This window comes from Caloenas nicobarica, chromosome Z (genome assembly GCF_036013445.1).
Source record: "Caloenas nicobarica isolate bCalNic1 chromosome Z, bCalNic1.hap1, whole genome shotgun sequence".
Lineage (NCBI taxonomy): Eukaryota > Metazoa > Chordata > Aves > Columbiformes > Columbidae > Caloenas > Caloenas nicobarica.
In genome coordinates this window covers 42,191,919-42,208,619 of record NC_088284.1, presented here as the reverse complement: position 1 = coordinate 42,208,619, position 16,701 = coordinate 42,191,919, and the positions used below count along the sequence as shown (strand labels likewise).

General features: G+C 37.6%; 1 protein-coding gene across 1 annotated transcript; it reads left to right on the top strand.

Annotated features, from left to right (window-relative positions):
- The first annotated feature begins 1,419 nt into the window (after positions 1-1,419).
- Positions 1,420-16,110, top strand: RIOK2 (RIO kinase 2). Its single transcript, XM_065656652.1, has 10 exons — positions 1,420-1,620; positions 2,704-2,842; positions 3,744-3,860; positions 4,846-5,021; positions 6,637-6,725; positions 7,838-8,029; positions 8,424-8,516; positions 9,467-10,003; positions 10,966-11,062; positions 14,594-16,110. Exons 1-10 carry the CDS (start codon positions 1,555-1,557, stop codon positions 14,753-14,755), a joined length of 1,668 nt encoding a protein of 555 aa, XP_065512724.1. The 5' UTR covers positions 1,420-1,554; the 3' UTR covers positions 14,756-16,110.
- The last annotated feature ends 591 nt before the right edge of the window (positions 16,111-16,701 follow it).

Below are 16,701 nucleotides of genomic sequence, written 5' to 3'. Positions count from 1 at the left end.
GCCCCCCCCACCCCTCAGCCAGCAACTACCCTGTTTTCCCCAAAATAAGACCTAGAATGATTTTTCAGGATTTTTGAGGATGCTTGAAACATAAGACCTACTCCAAAAATAAGCCTTAGTTACAGTTAATTTAAAAAGTCAATTTAAATAGTGTCCAGGCAGCTATACATGTAAAAAAGTAAAATTATTCGGCAATGGAAGGCAGCAGGACAGAGAGACCCTTCACACTCAAGATTCAGGAATGGGCAGAAACATTACTTCCTTGCTTTTATGCTGAGGAAGATAAAAGCGTTATGCAAGGTAAATTGGCACAGGATGAAGTTTTTAATGTGTCTGAATCTCTTGACAGCTTTTCTGCTGAAGTGCTTTCATCTTTATTTTAGAACAGAAAAGCAGGTATGTACACACCATCTGCACATTTTTAACACACTGTATGTGTCAGCCTACAGAATAAATGCACATCCTCTGTACACTCAAAAAGTTTTCTACTGCTACATAATGACCACTGCTACTACCAGGTGGTGTACAGCCGTACAACTTCAAGTAATTTTCTTTATAAGACTTGGTACCACTAATCTGTTTGGTTTATTCTGCACACTTCATACGAGCGACTATCACCTGTCTACAAAAGCGTGGTGCGAGAAATGGGGAGAGGAGGAGGGATCTTGCGGTCAGGAGACCAGGATGTAAGAGGATTGTATCTGATGTGCCGGGAGACCCCGGGGGGACCCGCTTGTGGAGTCACCGGCATCTCCAGGTGGACTCTCCCTTTATTCAAATGAAGTGACGTCTTTTACTCTTCTGTCTCCCTTATGGACACTGACCTCTAGTGCAAAAAATTTTCCGTACACACTTAAATTAGTAAACTTAAAAAAAAAAATAAATAAAATCACAAACAAAAAAACCCACCTGGCTCTTGTTTATTCGATTCCATAGTTTTAACCTAATTCTTTCACCCTACTATCACGTAAGGAAAAAAAAAATATTCCGAGAAGGGGCTGCACGGAACCGGCACGAGCGCAGCACAGCGCCTCTGCTCCGAGCCCACCGCTCCGCAGCCTCCCGGGGCGCCGGGCAGGCGCAGCTACAAAGCGCAGCACCTCACGGCGCCTCCCCCGCTGGGACCCGTGACCCGGCCCCGGCGCTGCCAGCCCGCAGTGCCTGGCGCGCCTCCGGAAGGGTTTCTTCTAGGGTGCCGGTCGTGGCAGATGCGTACACGCCACCCAACTAACTCATTCACAGGAGGGAGAGAGGTCGAGCTATTCCCGGACTGTAGGCTTGTTCTGTTTCTGTTTTCCGTCGATATGACTCAGTGACAAATGAAGCGCACGTGGATCCGTCCGAGGACATGAGCACATACGCAGCTGCCAGGACCCAAGCGTGCAGCAGCCTCGTTCCGGGAGGTGCTTGCCGCGGCAGTGTCGAGCGTTCTGCGCGTGTGTCGGAGCGCCGCCGCGGGGAGGGAGCGTTTCCGCACGGGCTGGGGCCTGGCTGCGCGCCGCTGCGGCTCGTGTGGGGTGTTCGCGCTGCTGCGGTGTACCGGCCGCGGCCGTCATGGGGAAGCTGAATGTGGTGATGCTTCGGTACCTCTCCAGGGAGCACTTCAGGGTCCTGACGGCGGTGAGGAGGCCCGGCTGTGCGCAGGCGGTGGCGAGGAGGAGGGGAGGCGTGCCCGGCCGCGTGGCCGGTTAGCTCGGCGGGTCGGGACAGTTCCGTGCTCGGAGGGGACGCTGGGTTTGTTGTGCCACGAACGGCAGCGGATGAAAGGCTGCAGGGGAATCGGACCTGTCACTGCCCCCCTTAGGGTCCGGTGTTGGTATATCACGGTGAGGAGGGCCGTGCTGTTCTTAGCCGGCCTCGGAGGAACCGTTAACGGCAGAGTGGTCGCTGGGGCTGCGCAGGTGGTGACCCCCGGTAAGGCAGCGTCACCAGTTTGTACTGTGCTCTATATTGGTTTTAGCACCCAGTGGAACGGGGAGTGAGCAAAGGTTTACCAGTGTGTGGCAGGCTGCCTGGGCTGGTTGCATGGTAAGCACAGGCCCCACCAGTTGGCCTGTGTAACTGTACGGACAAGCAGAAGTATTTGTGGAAAGGCAAATCGAGTCGTGACTGTGTAAGCATGAGAAAAGGGTCTTATTTCAGAAATGTAGAACAGTTCCTTGATCCACTCTTGAGACTGAAATCTAACCAGCTATTCTTCTTCTTTAAGGGTGAGCGTCACGAGGATGGAGCCAGGCTCTTCTCGGTGACAACCAATGATAGGACAAGGGGCAATGGGTACAAACTGGAACACAGGAGGTTCCACTTAAATATGAGAAGAAACTTTTTCACAGTGAGGGTGACGGAACACTGGAACAGGCTGCCCAGGGAGGTTGTGGAGTCTCCTTCTCTGGAGACATTCAAAACCCACCTGGACACATTCCTGTGTAACCTCATCTGGGTGTTCCTGCTCCGGCGGGGGGATTGGTCTAGATCATCTTTTGAACATTCTGTGATTCTGTGATCTTCTGATCAGTACTGTAGACATTTAAAGGCTGAATTATACAAAAGGTATCAAGGGGCAAGGTGCATATTATAAGTTTGCTGAAGTCATAAAAACGCCTAATGCATCAGTGAAAAGTGATTTTAGTCTCAAGTGGGATCTGATATTATTTCATTGTTGAACATGGGACCTAACAAATCTGTTTTTATTTACCCTTTTAGGTGGAAATGGGCATGAAGAACCATGAAATAGTTCCTGCTAGTTTAATTGCTTCCATTGCCAGCCTTAAACATGGTGGCTGTAATAAAATTTTGAGAGAGTTGGTGAAGCACAGACTTCTAGCTTATGAAAGAACTAAAAGTGAGTTTGAATTTGGGTTGGGCTCCCTCTTTCATTTTGTCCCCAGTGCCTCACAATGGTACTTGCAGAAGTACCACAGCTTGGCACGTGTGAGCATCCAGAGCACTTGCTAGCCTTGCTTTCTCTTGGATCTACCTGGGAATCTGGGTTTGTGCAGCAGCAGGTGTAGCTGTCTGCTGAGCTGCTTGTGCCTATGGAGATGACAAGCAGAAAAGAGATGAACAGTTAACTTTCTTTTTTGCTCATTCACCAAAGTAATGAAAAATAAAAGAATAATCAGTTAAGGCAATATTTAGATGCATACAGGAATCAACGCAAATGAGTTACAGTCTTATAGTATGCAAACCGGAGCAGACTGCAAAAGTCTTGTATGTTTCACACCCTCAAAAGTAGCTAGCAAAGTAGTTTTTATTCCCTGTCATGTGACAAGTAGTAGTTGTGCAGGCCTTTCCCCATTTCCTTCAGCCTTTTAGTTGTATCTGGCTTTGCAAACATACTGTTGGAGTCTACATGAACTTCCTATCCTTTTTGTCCCTTCCTCAGAGCATTAAGGGTTTTTCTCGATCATCAGAACAATCCCAGATTCCTATGGTGTCTCCTAGATGTGTATCTTCCAAAATGCTCTGTGGGTTTTCCCAGGCTATGTAAAATACTGCCATTGCCTCTATTAGAGAGGGGCAAACAGCATGTCTATGTTTTTCCCAGTTGTCAATTTTCATAAAACTTGCAGGAATTTAAACATCTTTACTATTCTATCAAATTTGGCTGATATTAGCCAAAAAGTGAAATATTACTTGTGTGTTGTATACTGTAAGCTGAAACAGAATTAAACTGAGACTGATTTTAAATGTAATGTGTATATAATGAGGAATTAATTGCTTTGTACTTTATTCTTATCTAGCTGTCCAGGGTTATCGGTTAACTAATGCAGGATATGATTACCTTGCTTTGAAAACTCTGTCATCCCGACAAGTCATAAATTCTGTTGGAAACCAGATGGGTGTTGGCAAAGAATCAGGTAATAATTAAAACCAAACAACAACAACAACAAAACTCCCCCAAAAAACCAAACCAACAAAAAAATCCTTTAATAATTTCTTAAAACAAACACAGCTGTAATGTTGCAATATTTTGCTAGAAACTAGGTACATTTTCCTCTGGAAAGTCACATCAGTTAATCTGTCAAACACCAAGATTTATGGGTCACTTGTTGAAATGCTGTGTGAGGTCTCTGGCTGCATTTGAATATTTCTTCACAAGAGCATCATTCTGCTTTGACCAGTTTTTCTGCTTCTTGGTTCATCACTTAAATAGGTACTTTGCAGGCAGATGCCATTTGTCTCATGCTTCTCGAAGTTTCGAACCATTTGAGCAAACAGTTAATTTCAGCTTTTTCATCCCACTTAAAAGTAAGATAGTAAACTAAAATACGCTCAAAACTATTGGAGTACTATCTCGGTTCATCTTATGTTCATGTGGTTTGTAATTCGACACAGCATGTAACTTGCGTAATTGAAGAATGAGAAGGATTATTGGGGGCAAATGGTAAAATGAAGCAGGCTATTTGGTAATACTGTTTAAATTGAGAGGCTAGTCCCTTGGGTTGTCTGTCTGCTCAATAGAAAGAAGATGGCACTTCCAGAGTGTGATTAAAAACCCCAGCATCTGACCTAGATTTCTCTCAAGATAGCTTATTTTTTTTTTTGCTGTGCAGATAGCCTGAGAATGTTAAACCAAGTATAGGAACCTTAGGGTCTCTTACTCTGAAAGATGTTTCAGATCACATCAATGTTTCTTCTAATGGAGTACCATTGTCTCTTTAACAATACTTTTTCTGATCTCTAATATACAATGTGTAATTTTAGCTATAGTAGAGCTTGCCATAACAGAAACAGTAATTGTGAGAAGTGAAGTAAGAAGCTTATCACTGCACTTTTTCACTAGATACTAGCTTGTTAGATAACCATTTGTTTCTTAGATCTATGCCATTATGTGTCTTTTAGATATTTATATTGTTGCAAATGAAGAGGAGCAACAGTTTGCATTGAAGTTACATAGGCTTGGAAGAACTTCCTTTCGCAGTCTGAAAAATAAACGTGACTACCACAAGCACAGACATAAGATGTCATGGCTATATTTATCCCGGCTAGCAGCAATGAAGGAGTTTGCCTATATGAAGGTAGGTGGACCTTCACACAATATCAGCAATGGTGTAATAGACTGAAAGATACTTTTCAGACTGTCTTCTGATCAGTTTATATTTGCAGTACTGGTAGGATTTATGGGGGTTTTTTTCTCTTTTTCCTTATTTCTTTTTTTTTTTTTTTTCCTCCTACTTAAAGTAAATGTTTCAGAGAATTTCAGTGCTATGTTTTGTATACTTTCAAATGACAAAATGAAGCTTTGCCAAGGAAGTCATATGGAACAGAAACAGGTGTCATGAGAGAATTTCAAATTAACATTGTTATTTATGGACAGATAATTCATGTATCACCAGTTCTGCTGTTTTTCCTTTAAAATATATTGCATAAGATTGCAAAAACATCTTAAAAAGCAAGGAAACTTGCAGTTAATTGTCAGATTTATTCTTCATTTTATTCAGCTGTCATTTAAAAAAAATCATTATTTTTTAATTGTCTGTGTTTTGAGTTGTTGCTGTGCTGTTGAGGGAAATCTTTCTGTGCATACTAGTGTTCTGATCTGAAAAGGCATACTTTGTTCTGTCCTGTGCGAAAAGATTTTATTTCCAATTCTCAGAGTTACTGTTTTTTTGACATACTTTGAAAAAGTGCAGATGTTATATAGTGGTTGAAAGTTGATAGTGGAAAACTAAATCTTTATAAAAAACTAGTTTTCCCTTCTCCTTTTGTGCTATTCAACAGTACTATATACATTAAATATTATTTTCTCATTTCTCTTAAAAAGTCTTTGTCGCTTCTACCAGTGGCCTGCGCAGTGAGAGGAAGAACTATTGGCATAATTTAGAACCTCTATATGGTCCAGTTCATCCAATTGATAAAATATTATGTGGTCAGGACTTGTAGGAATATAATTGTGGGAGTCAGTTTCCCTGAAAAGATTTTTGGGAGAGGATTAATTGTGTGCTGACAAGTCATAATAGTGTAATATTTAAGTAACAAAAACTGTATTTACGTTGCTTTAACTTAGAACTTCACCTTAGAAAAATTCACTGGTAACAAGAGAAGAAACCTGTAAAGTTGTTGAGTGAATCAAGCGAATGACTGCATTTGTGTTAAAAAAGGCAAACAGGATAGCTTTGAAATATTATGACCCACTTTTGGCTAATCTTGAATGTGGTTTAATGGTACTTATTAATATTAAAAAACGAACTTTCATCTTGGAGCAACTGAGTATAGATTAACTATTCCACACTAAGCAGCAGTTTAGCATGGAACTTTTTCCTGGTGCCTGACACCCTATTTCCAGTTATCTGCTATTGATTACTTGGGTTATCAGACCAGATGTGATTCTGTCATTTTTCCGCTCTGTTTTGTTTCTTTTCCAAATGCACCATAATTAAACTGTAGACAATGTAGCAGTGCACTCAGTGTCTAAACTTACAAATTTTAATTGTCTTTGCAGTGTAAATTCAAATTGCTGTTATGCTGTCTTTCTTCTGAAGCATATGATTGGGTGTTTCTAGTTAGTATTTGAGTAATGTATGCTGCTTCCACAGTAATATTTCTTGCTTATCTTAGAAGGGAGTTTGTCAATATATGTAATATTTTCTTAACTATTTAATTTTAATTTTTCAACCTATTGTCTCTTTCCAGGCTTTGCATGACAGACAATTTCCTGTTCCAAAACCCGTGGACTACAACAGGCATGCAGTTGTTATGGAACTTATTGATGGCTATCCTTTGTAAGAACTGAATTTGTATTTTCTGTGTTATAGAAACCCTAACAACGTTAGGTTCATTAAGGTAACAGGGTTAGGGTTTTCCTTGTCATGTGAGTGAACTCTGACCATAATGAATGCTCTCTAGCCCATACTCACTGGCATTTTACTTAGTCTTAGTCTTGTTTCTCTTACCTCTTTATTCAGAGAAATTGTATTTTTCTTAGTCCAAAGAAATTGGTGAAATACAGTAGTTTTTTTAAGTAAGAACACATTAAAAGTGTAGTGTAACACAAGTTAGTACTACAACTGTTTTCTAGACATAAATCACATATTCTATATGTCATCAGATATATACAATATTGAATATACTATGCTGGAGCCTGTTACAGAGCTGCTAGACTTCCGTTGTTTGTTCCTTGTATTGTACAAACGATTCATTCTCATAATACTGTGCTGCTGCATTTGGACCAAAATTTCCACATGATAGTTGTAATTGATGACTACTTCTTGGGAGTTTATGGTACAATAACTGCGTTTTTATTTGGTTTGTTTCTAAACACTACATGATTTGTATTTTGGCACTTGTGGGTCTTTGCTTTCTCAAGTATATGTTCAGGAATGCCTTAACCTTTTTCCCTCACCCCCACAACTTAGTCTAGAAAATACATTCAAATGGGACATTTGAATTTGAATACGGGAAGACCAGTTGCTGAGACTATAACATTACCTAAAACAGGAGAGACATAATTTATGGATCCATTATTTAAATAATGCATTATGACAATGGTGCATGGTGGGAGACAGTGAACATAAGTTGAAATGAGATTTAGCCTGGGTATAAGGAGACATTATTTTCCCATTGAGGACAGTGAGGCAGTGGCATAGTGTGCTTGGGGAGGTTGGACAGTCCTTCTCTATCCCATGAATTTTTCAGTCTCCAACTAGACAAAGCCCTGAACAGTCTGGTCTGATCTCAGAGTTGGCTCAGTTTTGAGGAATGTATTGGACAAGAGACCTGAAGACCCTTTTAACATGAATTACCCTGGCATTCTGTCAGATGTATTTCATATACTTTGTATTTTTAAATGAAGTTTTTTAAGCTTCAGAATATTTTTCTTTGTTTAACTTTTCAGGTGCCAGGTGCACCACATGGAAGATCCTGCCTCTGTCTACAGTGAATTAATGGATCTAATTGTAAAACTTGCCAGTCATGGTTTGATTCATGGTGATTTCAATGAATTTAATCTCATATTGGATAATGATGACCGTGTCACTATGATTGATTTCCCTCAGATGATCTCAACATCACATGCAAATGCTGAATGGTAGGTTTCAAAGTAAATCTGACAAGTGCTCATGACAGCAAATAGTCAACCATGACTTGTTTCCATAAGCCTGTTTTCTGGTTCTTTTTCTACCATTGTTGTCATGCAGCACAAATAATGTTCCAAACATAATTTGCTTTATGAATGAATAGAAATGTCTCTGTAGGATAAATATGTAATTAAGAGTTTCTCAGAATGATGTCGTTCAGTTAAGAAATGTTTAGAAATAAACTGCATGCAATTTGTCTCCCTAGCCGTTTGTCTTGAGATCACTAATAGAAATAATTTTCAAATAAGATCAGTGAAAGACGGGAAATGTAAGGTAGAAGTTTGTTTTTGCAGTAGACTTCATTAGCTTGATTTCATGTTCATACGAGTCTGTATTTTTTTACAGGTATTTTGATAGAGATGTTAACTGTATTAAGGAATTCTTTAAGAAACGCTTCAACTATGAGAGTGAGCTCTTCCCGGCATTCAAAGACATCAGGTAGAAACTACCAGATGAATTTGAGTTCTCCTATTTATGGTATTTGTGTTGGTTTTGTGAGAAAAATGGGTGCCTGTGAGAGCTGCTTCTGGACAAACTAAAAAAATAGGCCCAGCTATGCCATTTTAAATTGTATTTTTGCCATTCCTATTGTGTTTTTTTCAACCAAAGTCACTGTGGTTTCCAAAAGCTAAAGTGTGCTTTAAGATCTGCTGCTGCCTCCTTTGTCTTTCCTCTTGCAGCTAAGGAAGAGGCATCAATCCGAAAGCTCGGTTCGAATGGTAGATGTCTAGGAAGTGCTAACAGTGATGCAGAATCAGTTTCTCTCACTTCTCAAAGCCTATTTGACAGTTCTAGTATATAGACGATTAATTTGGGTTTCAATTTGTTTTTTTAATACTAGTAAAAATGTTGATTGCTTCTTCAAACATTATGATGTTCAAAGTTGTCTTCCTAAGGTCCTTTGTCCCTTTTGAGAAGTAAAGTAGTTTTTCACTTCTTTTAAGACTGAAGCTGTTGCAATGAAAAGGGTTTTATTTTGGTCTGAGGGCTTTTCCAAAGGGCTACCGCACTTGAATCAGTCTCCATGTGTCAGTGTACCTTTATTCTTCTGTTTGCTTAAGCATAATTTGAACTTAAAGCCAAATTGTATTCCTGCTAAAATAAGATAATTTCCTACAAATAAATAAACAAACAAACAAATAAATGCTTATTATGGAGATAGAATCATCATCTGTGAAAGTTTGCTTCTCTTAGGTCACATTCTGTTAATACTTTACCTAAAGATCAGCACTATCATGTGGTAGTCGGTGTGTTTCAACAGAGTATATCCTCTTTGTTAATAGTATGGATAATTATAGTCTAGCTTGATTAATATTTTTAATCCAAAATGTAGTACATCAGTAGCTTGATGATTCAGCATATTAAAGGAAAACATATTTCTTTTACAGGAGAGAATGTTCTCTTGATACAGAGATTGCTGCCAGTGGCTATACCAAAGAAATGCAGGAAGATGGTGAACTTCTTTACCCACCAGGTTCTGATGAGGATGATAATGAAGCAGAGGCATCAGAAGTTGTAGAAGATGCTGAGAATAAGATCAACTTCTTCAGCAAAGATAAAGAAAACAATGCAGACTTCATACATGAAGTGGATGATTTGTCTGAAAGCAGAACCTGTAACAACTTTATGTATAGCAATGAAGAGGCTGATATAACTGAAAGTGGTGTAAATACACAAAGGCTGAATATGTCAAAGTTGAGTTCAGCCTTAGAAAAGGTTGAAGGGCAAACTATGCTTTGGAAGTCCAATGAAGATGCAGAGAGTTCTGAAATTGCTTTTTTTATAGGCAAAAGCATAACTGGGAATGCTGCTGAAGTAGAAAATCAGCCAGGTCAAGGAATGTGCTGTAGTGATAAGGAGCATGAAGACAAATGTCATAATCCGGTTGACTTGTCAGCTTTAAACGAGAAATTCAAGCATTACAGGTAAAGATTCATATTTACTATCTAGGAGTAAATATACATGTAAATCTGAATATTTCAAGTAGCTCAAAAAGAACTACAGGTATGCTTGTTTAAATTGAAGACTAAAAATGCAATTTATTTTTTAAACATTGCAATGAATATCTTTCCTATTGGTGTCACAATAGGTAGCCTGTTGATTGCTATTACATATGTAATACTTCATATGTAATATGTGACAGATCAATTGTCCACCTGTATAGTAGTATCTAATGAGAGAACAGGTTGGATTTAATTCATAGACCAACCTGTTTTCTGTGGTGGAATTTTTTCCCTTTTTCTTTATTTCAGTTAAGATTGGTAGTGAAAGAGTTCTTGATATTAAAATACTGCTTCTAAATAACTTTTAGCAGTAGGTTTGTAATTTGAAAGCTCTGTCTCACACCCAAATTATTCTGCTGCTCACTCAGCTGAAGTTAGTAAGAACAAGCTCCTTGGAATATATTATTCAAATGCATTGTATTTTGTTGTTCTAGCTTTTAATTTCTTTCCTGACATATTTAGAAATTCTGCTTACCTTCAGGCTAGCACCTTGTACATGAAATTCCAACTGAGAGTTTGCCAGCTCACCATGTACCTGGATGCATATGCTAAGCTCATACTGCCTCTCACCTGCTTGTTTGCTTTTTGGTGAAATGACTTGTTGAAACGTTGTGCAGAATCTGAAATAATTTTTTTTAGTGTTCTGGAGCTTCTTTTCACATGCTTGGTATACACGTGGCTATTGTGCATCAGATCCTTCCTTTCATAAAATTCTGGTATTGAACAACTAGTGTTAATATTTAGAATGTCACTGTTTTGTAGTACTTGCATGTTCTGTTTGGGAGTTTTCAGATTATATCTCAAAAAGCCTAAAACATGTTGCTCATAAAGGCAAATGATGTTTATTTTGCTAGTGGAATAAAATATTGATTTATGTATTTTAGAAATGAAGAGAGTATTGCTCAGGTTGCTGAACACAGGACAAGGACTGAAAGTATCACATCAGTCAGAAGTGTTGGGAGCTGTTCAACCATTCCAGCGGTAAATATTATTGTTACTTTGTCATTACTTAGTTTACTGTCAGACCACATTAAATTGCATGTAGCTGTTAGTACCCATTTGTAAAAATACTCTCTAGCATTAATTATCTTTAAAAAGACTCTTATTATGTACCCACAGAAAAATAGGACTGATATTTCTGGAATTGTTTACAGGGAATCATTTCTAGCACTTGCCTTCACGTGTTGCTTTCTTGCTCTGTCACCAAAGCTCTACATCAGCAACAGCCTAATGTAGGTTAATGCACAAACATATAATCAGTTAATTCATTCTGTTGTTAACCACAATTAATATTTTTTTAATTTTAAAAGTGGATGCTTGAGTCAAGATTTAATTTGACCTTTTTTCACCTGTCTTAGAGATTTCTTGACACTGTTTCTGAAACATTTCTATTAACTCACTTCAATAGTCATTTTTTTGACAGTATGCATTATATAAATCAGAACACTTTTACAGCAGAATTTAATATCTTCTTCTTTAAAAGTTCATTTTAATTTTAAAGGGGAAAAGGCCAATGTTCTTTATTAGTTATAAAGTATTCCTGTACAAAATGGGAAGAAACTTGTTTGAGCTGAGAGCTAATCCATAAGGTATTTTTTAAATTAGGTCAGACTACATACTTGCCTTTGTAAATACAGGTACCTCTGTTCAGTCTTATTTCCATTTACAGTTAGGAACAGAAGCTCTGAAAAATTTCGTTTGGGGAGCTCGTTAGTGTAGTTTCAGCTCTTTTGTGACATGTACCCGAAGTAAATATTTTGGTTTTCAGTTTGAGTGTTTTCAAAGCATTTCTATTGCCTTATTAGAGTTTTAGTCCTAGAAATACTATATCTGAAACCCCTAATGTTGGCAAAAGTGATTATTTGTTTGGTTTTAGTCTTGATGATCTTAATTTACAATCCTTTTATTCTGTTACTTATTGCTTCGGTGTTTTTCTAACAAAGACTTGGCTACTGTCCTAATAAGTAATGTTATTCTGTGAAGCAGCCTTGTATTACACAAGGTGCCTGACGGTGTCTATTATATTCATGGAATAGTTGGCTGCTTTACTTGTTCATGTTTGGATTTTTTTAAAGATAAGTATTTTAAAGATACGCCAATAACCAATAAAGTTATGTGAGTAAATAAATGTTAAGGAACAGCATGTTTGGGTCTTGTCTAAGACATTTTTTACAGGACTTCATGCAAGACAAAAAAAAAAGCCCACAACAACTTTCACCTTTGTCATCACAATTCTTAATCTAGGGGATGCCATTGTATCATTTTAAGGAGGCAAAAGGTGAGGCTAAAACGATGGGATTGAGTCAACAAGAGTGAGGATGACCGGCCAGGAGTTACCTAGCTTCTAGTCCTGACAATCTTTATTGTTGGTTTTTTTTTTTAAATTGGTGTTTTTTGGGGTTTGTTTTCATTTTTTTCCTTTAGTTTACTAATTCCAGTGCAGAATAAAACAAACAGATTAGTGGTACCAAGTCTTATAAAGAGAATTACTTGAAGTTGTACTGCTGCACACCACCTGGTAGTAGCAGTGGTCGTTATGTAGCAATAGAAACCTTTTTGAGTGTACAGAGGATATGCATTTATTCTGTAGGCTGACACATACAGTGTGTTAAAAATGTGCAGATGGTGTGTACATACCTACTTTTCTGTTCTAAAAGAAAGATGAAAGCACTTCAGCAGAAAAGCTGTCAAGAGATTCAGACGCATTAAAAACTTTATCCTGTGCCAATTTACCTTGCATAACGCTTTTACTTCCTTGCTTTTATGTTGAGGAAGATAATGTTTCTGCCTGTTGCTGAGTCTTAGCTTTTGAGTGTTAAAGCTAAAGAAACAGTGTGTATCATGAGCCATTTGTAACATAGGAAAATTATTACGAAAGTAAAAATGCAAAATAATGGCAGTGCAGTAAGACCCACTGGGCTGCTTAGAGCTGATGCCTTTTATTACTCTAGCATTTATCTACTTACGCAGCTTTATTTCAGTTCAGTGGAGGAAACGTATTCAAACATAAGGAAATTTCTGAATTAATCAAACAAATTCAATAGGCATATAGAAACAGTGTCAGTAATACCAGTAGGTACAGTCATAACTTGGAGGCTATGTGAAAAAAAGAAAGGATCATGATTTTGGAAAACCTGCTGCTCCACATGAAGTAAGATATCTTTCTGTGCTTGTACAAATCTTCATATGCACTGGTGTAATTACATTAGAGAAAATGTGAACGATCAGAAATATAAATAAGAAAATGTAAATCTGTTTACTCTGAAGCATTTCTCGGTATTTGCTTTCATTTAGGTTATGATGATCTTTGCTTAAGGGCAGACTTATTCCTTTACTTCATTTTTAAAAAATGTGTTATTAATTAGAATAAAAGTAAGACATTCCTTTGTGATTTCCTACAAGGTATAATTCCTTCGTGATGAAATAGTTAGAAGGGTGAAAATAATATGAATTATCTTTTTCTTCCAAGACAAGATATGCAAATATGCACTGAATAGCAGTGCAGCAGCTTGATCTGGGATTGTTTTCCAAATTATAAAATCACAGCCACAATCATGGCTTTATTTTTACTATGGATAGCTATTGCCATCATAATGGAGAGTAGAAATCAGGATGAAAACATAGGTGTAAATAAGATGAAATTTCATAAAACTACTGCAGTTTTATGGAAATAACAGTCGCTGTTGCTCTTTCAGTACTTTTGCTGTAGAGGTATGAGACAGTCCTGACTTAATGCATCTTAATAGGAGAGTGCCTTACAAGAGGGGGAACTGCAAGAGGATTTCCGAATCACTCCTGACTGCCTGTCTTTTTTTGCAACACTTGTGGCAAAGAGTTGTTGTTTTCCATTAGAATCATATTCAGTTCTTTGTAATCCAAACTTTAGAAAAAACAAGATGCTGAAAAGAAATAGGCACAAACCAAGTAATTATTGCAAGACATGAAATGCTCTACCGGTCCCTTTTTTGAAACTTAAAATACATTTGTCTAATCTTCAAGCATAGAATATTACCAGCTTTTACATTTTTTTTAGAAGGTCTATGTTTTACACCAAGAGGTGCTCATCCTTTATGATCCGTGTAAGAAAGATGCTTAAACTCCGTAAGGTATGATTGAAAATGCTATTTATTAGAGCTAAGACTATCAGAAGAGAATAACATAGATAATCCCACACCCCTTTAGATGCTGGCAGCCCTGAAGGTGTTGCATTGAATGGGGCTCCAACACAAATGTAGCACACCATGTAGACCTCGTCCATAGCAGACAATCTCTTTTCAGTCGTTCGATTTATTTTATGATTTTCCTATAAGGAGACAACTCTGTTCATCATTTCTATGCTCAAGCTGAACTGATGTTCCCATGAGAACTTGCAGTTGCACTTTTAGATGAAGGCATGGTCACACAGGAAGCCTAATTGCCAGTACTGAGTGGGAGCTGGCTTAGTTTATCCTACTGGCAACAGATTTGTGCAGCAAACACAGTTCTGATACTGAATTGTTTGTTTATTTGTAGGAACTGGTGAAACAGAAGATAAAACGTCAACTGACCAAACAACAAAAGACTGCTCTGAGGCAACGGCTGCGAAAAGGAGAGGCAAATATTTATACCAAACAACGTCGAGAAAATATGCACAACATTAAGTCAAGCTTGGATGCAGCTAGTTTCTGGGGATAATTTCTTAAAGCTCCTATATAACATAAGAAAACTCATAATGTATACAGTTGAAAGAATTCTGCTGATAACCGGTAATCCTTTTATATGATGGAAGAATCTCTTCTATACAACCAAATGTTTTTCTGGAAGTTAGTAAACCTCACTCTGGTTCCTGTGATTTTGATTGGGGGATTTTGTTTTGTGTTTCTGGTTAAAACTGTTGACTGTAATTTAAATTAAATCAGTAGTACTGGCTGGAATAATTTAACTGCAGTAATTCCCAACAGTATCTTGTTGTAAATCAATTTTACTGTGTTTGTTTAGACTAAGAATATTCTGTTGTGCAGCAGATTCCTTTTAAGAGGGAAGGGAAATCTTTAAAACAAATTTTTGCAATGATGTGAAATTTAAATGTAAAATATTGCCCTTGTTATAAAGAGATATTTGGTTTAATTAAAAATCACTAATATGAACCTGATAGCAATTAGTACTCCAAGATTTCTCTTGTACCTGTACAAACATGGCAATCCATGTGATGAATATGCATTCTCTGTAGCCAGCAATTCTCATTTATTTTTTCCTTCACTCCTTCCATGATCTCATGTATAAATCTTGCCCAGAAAAATACATAATAATAACAGTGTTGTACAGACCTGGCAAGCACTCAGATTTTTAATATGCCTGCACAGTTACCAATAAATTTATTTCCTTTATATCTTACGACTTATATAATGCGATGAGGATTCTGGAACTTCTCTTTTCAAAAATATTACCATGACTTTTTCTATGCTATATGCTTGGAATCTGAAGATCTAGAAGAAAAACAAGTATCATGATTTTTTAAAATTTTATTTTAAGCAAGATACATCTAGTAATAGAATTAAATGGTGTTTATATTTAAAAACATAATAAACTTAAGGACGTAAGTGTTTGTGAACACTGAAGTAACTGAAGCAAGAGAGATCGGTTTAAATTTTTCTTTATTCTTTTTTTTTCACTCTGGAACAATATAAAAGCTAGTCTCAGCTGGCAGCTGTATGTGGTCTTAAATAAAACTGTGGCAGGTCAGTGAAGAGATGGAGTAGATAAGTGTTCCATGTAGCATCACAGCTGCATGTATCTGTTGAAAGAAGTAAGGAAGTTCAATTAAATTCTACACATAAATGATTGCAATCAAGGTATGTAGGCCTCTTGCCTTATACAGCTAAAGCTGATTTTAGCAGGATTAGAAAAGCAAACTAAGTGAAGTTAACTGCATTTCCATTTTAAACATCAAGGGGAAAAAGTCTTTTTATGTTTGTAGACTCTTACACGTTAGGAGACTGGTTCAGTGACAGCTTAACAAGATTTGAGTTACCATTCTTTGGCTAAGATGTGCATGCACTTTTTGACCTCTGATGTAGGACTTCTCACAGTGAGTTCTTATTGGTGTACAACCTCAAGTCTGTTTTGGTAAATGGTTCCAGAAATATAAAAAAGCTGTCTGGTTCAGCACCATGAGAAAAGAAGGGATGATGGAAATGTCTGCTGTTTATTTTCAAAATGTTTCTTTAAAACATCCATTAACTCTTTGAAAAGTATTCTGATGGATTGGTCTAAGTTATTATTTTCACTTACTCTGCCAGACAAGACTCTTCTGAGCCTGGACAAGGGAGGAACTGATCCTCAAAGTTACAGCCTAATATGTCTTTGTTAAGCCTATTTTTTCCAGAGCAGCAGAATTCCTGAAATGTCTAAAGTCATCTAAGGTCACTGTGAAGTTTACACATCAAATGAACTTCAGAGTACTCCCTTGGCTTGAATGTCCACATATGAAACAAAGTATTTAGAATGAAGTTTGGAAAATACAGAGGTTAAGACTATAGTATTATTGAGTATGTTAAATTAACATATTCAGTAGGAAGGGTTGTGTGGGCTATAACAGAATAGGTTTAAAATGCTTTGTTTTAATAAGCACACATCAAGTA

Bases quoted from the DNA above. Each gene is read 5' to 3' on its own strand.
- RIOK2 (XM_065656652.1), top strand. From the start codon at position 1,555: ATGGGGAAGCTGAATGTGGTGATGCTTCGGTACCTCTCCAGGGAGCAC. The intron at 1,621-2,703 runs GTGAGGAGGCCC...TTACCCTTTTAG, and splicing joins ACTTCAGGGTCCTGACGGCG to GTGGAAATGGGCATGAAGAA. The intron at 3,861-4,845 runs GTAATAATTAAA...TGTGTCTTTTAG, and splicing joins GGGTGTTGGCAAAGAATCAG to ATATTTATATTGTTGCAAAT.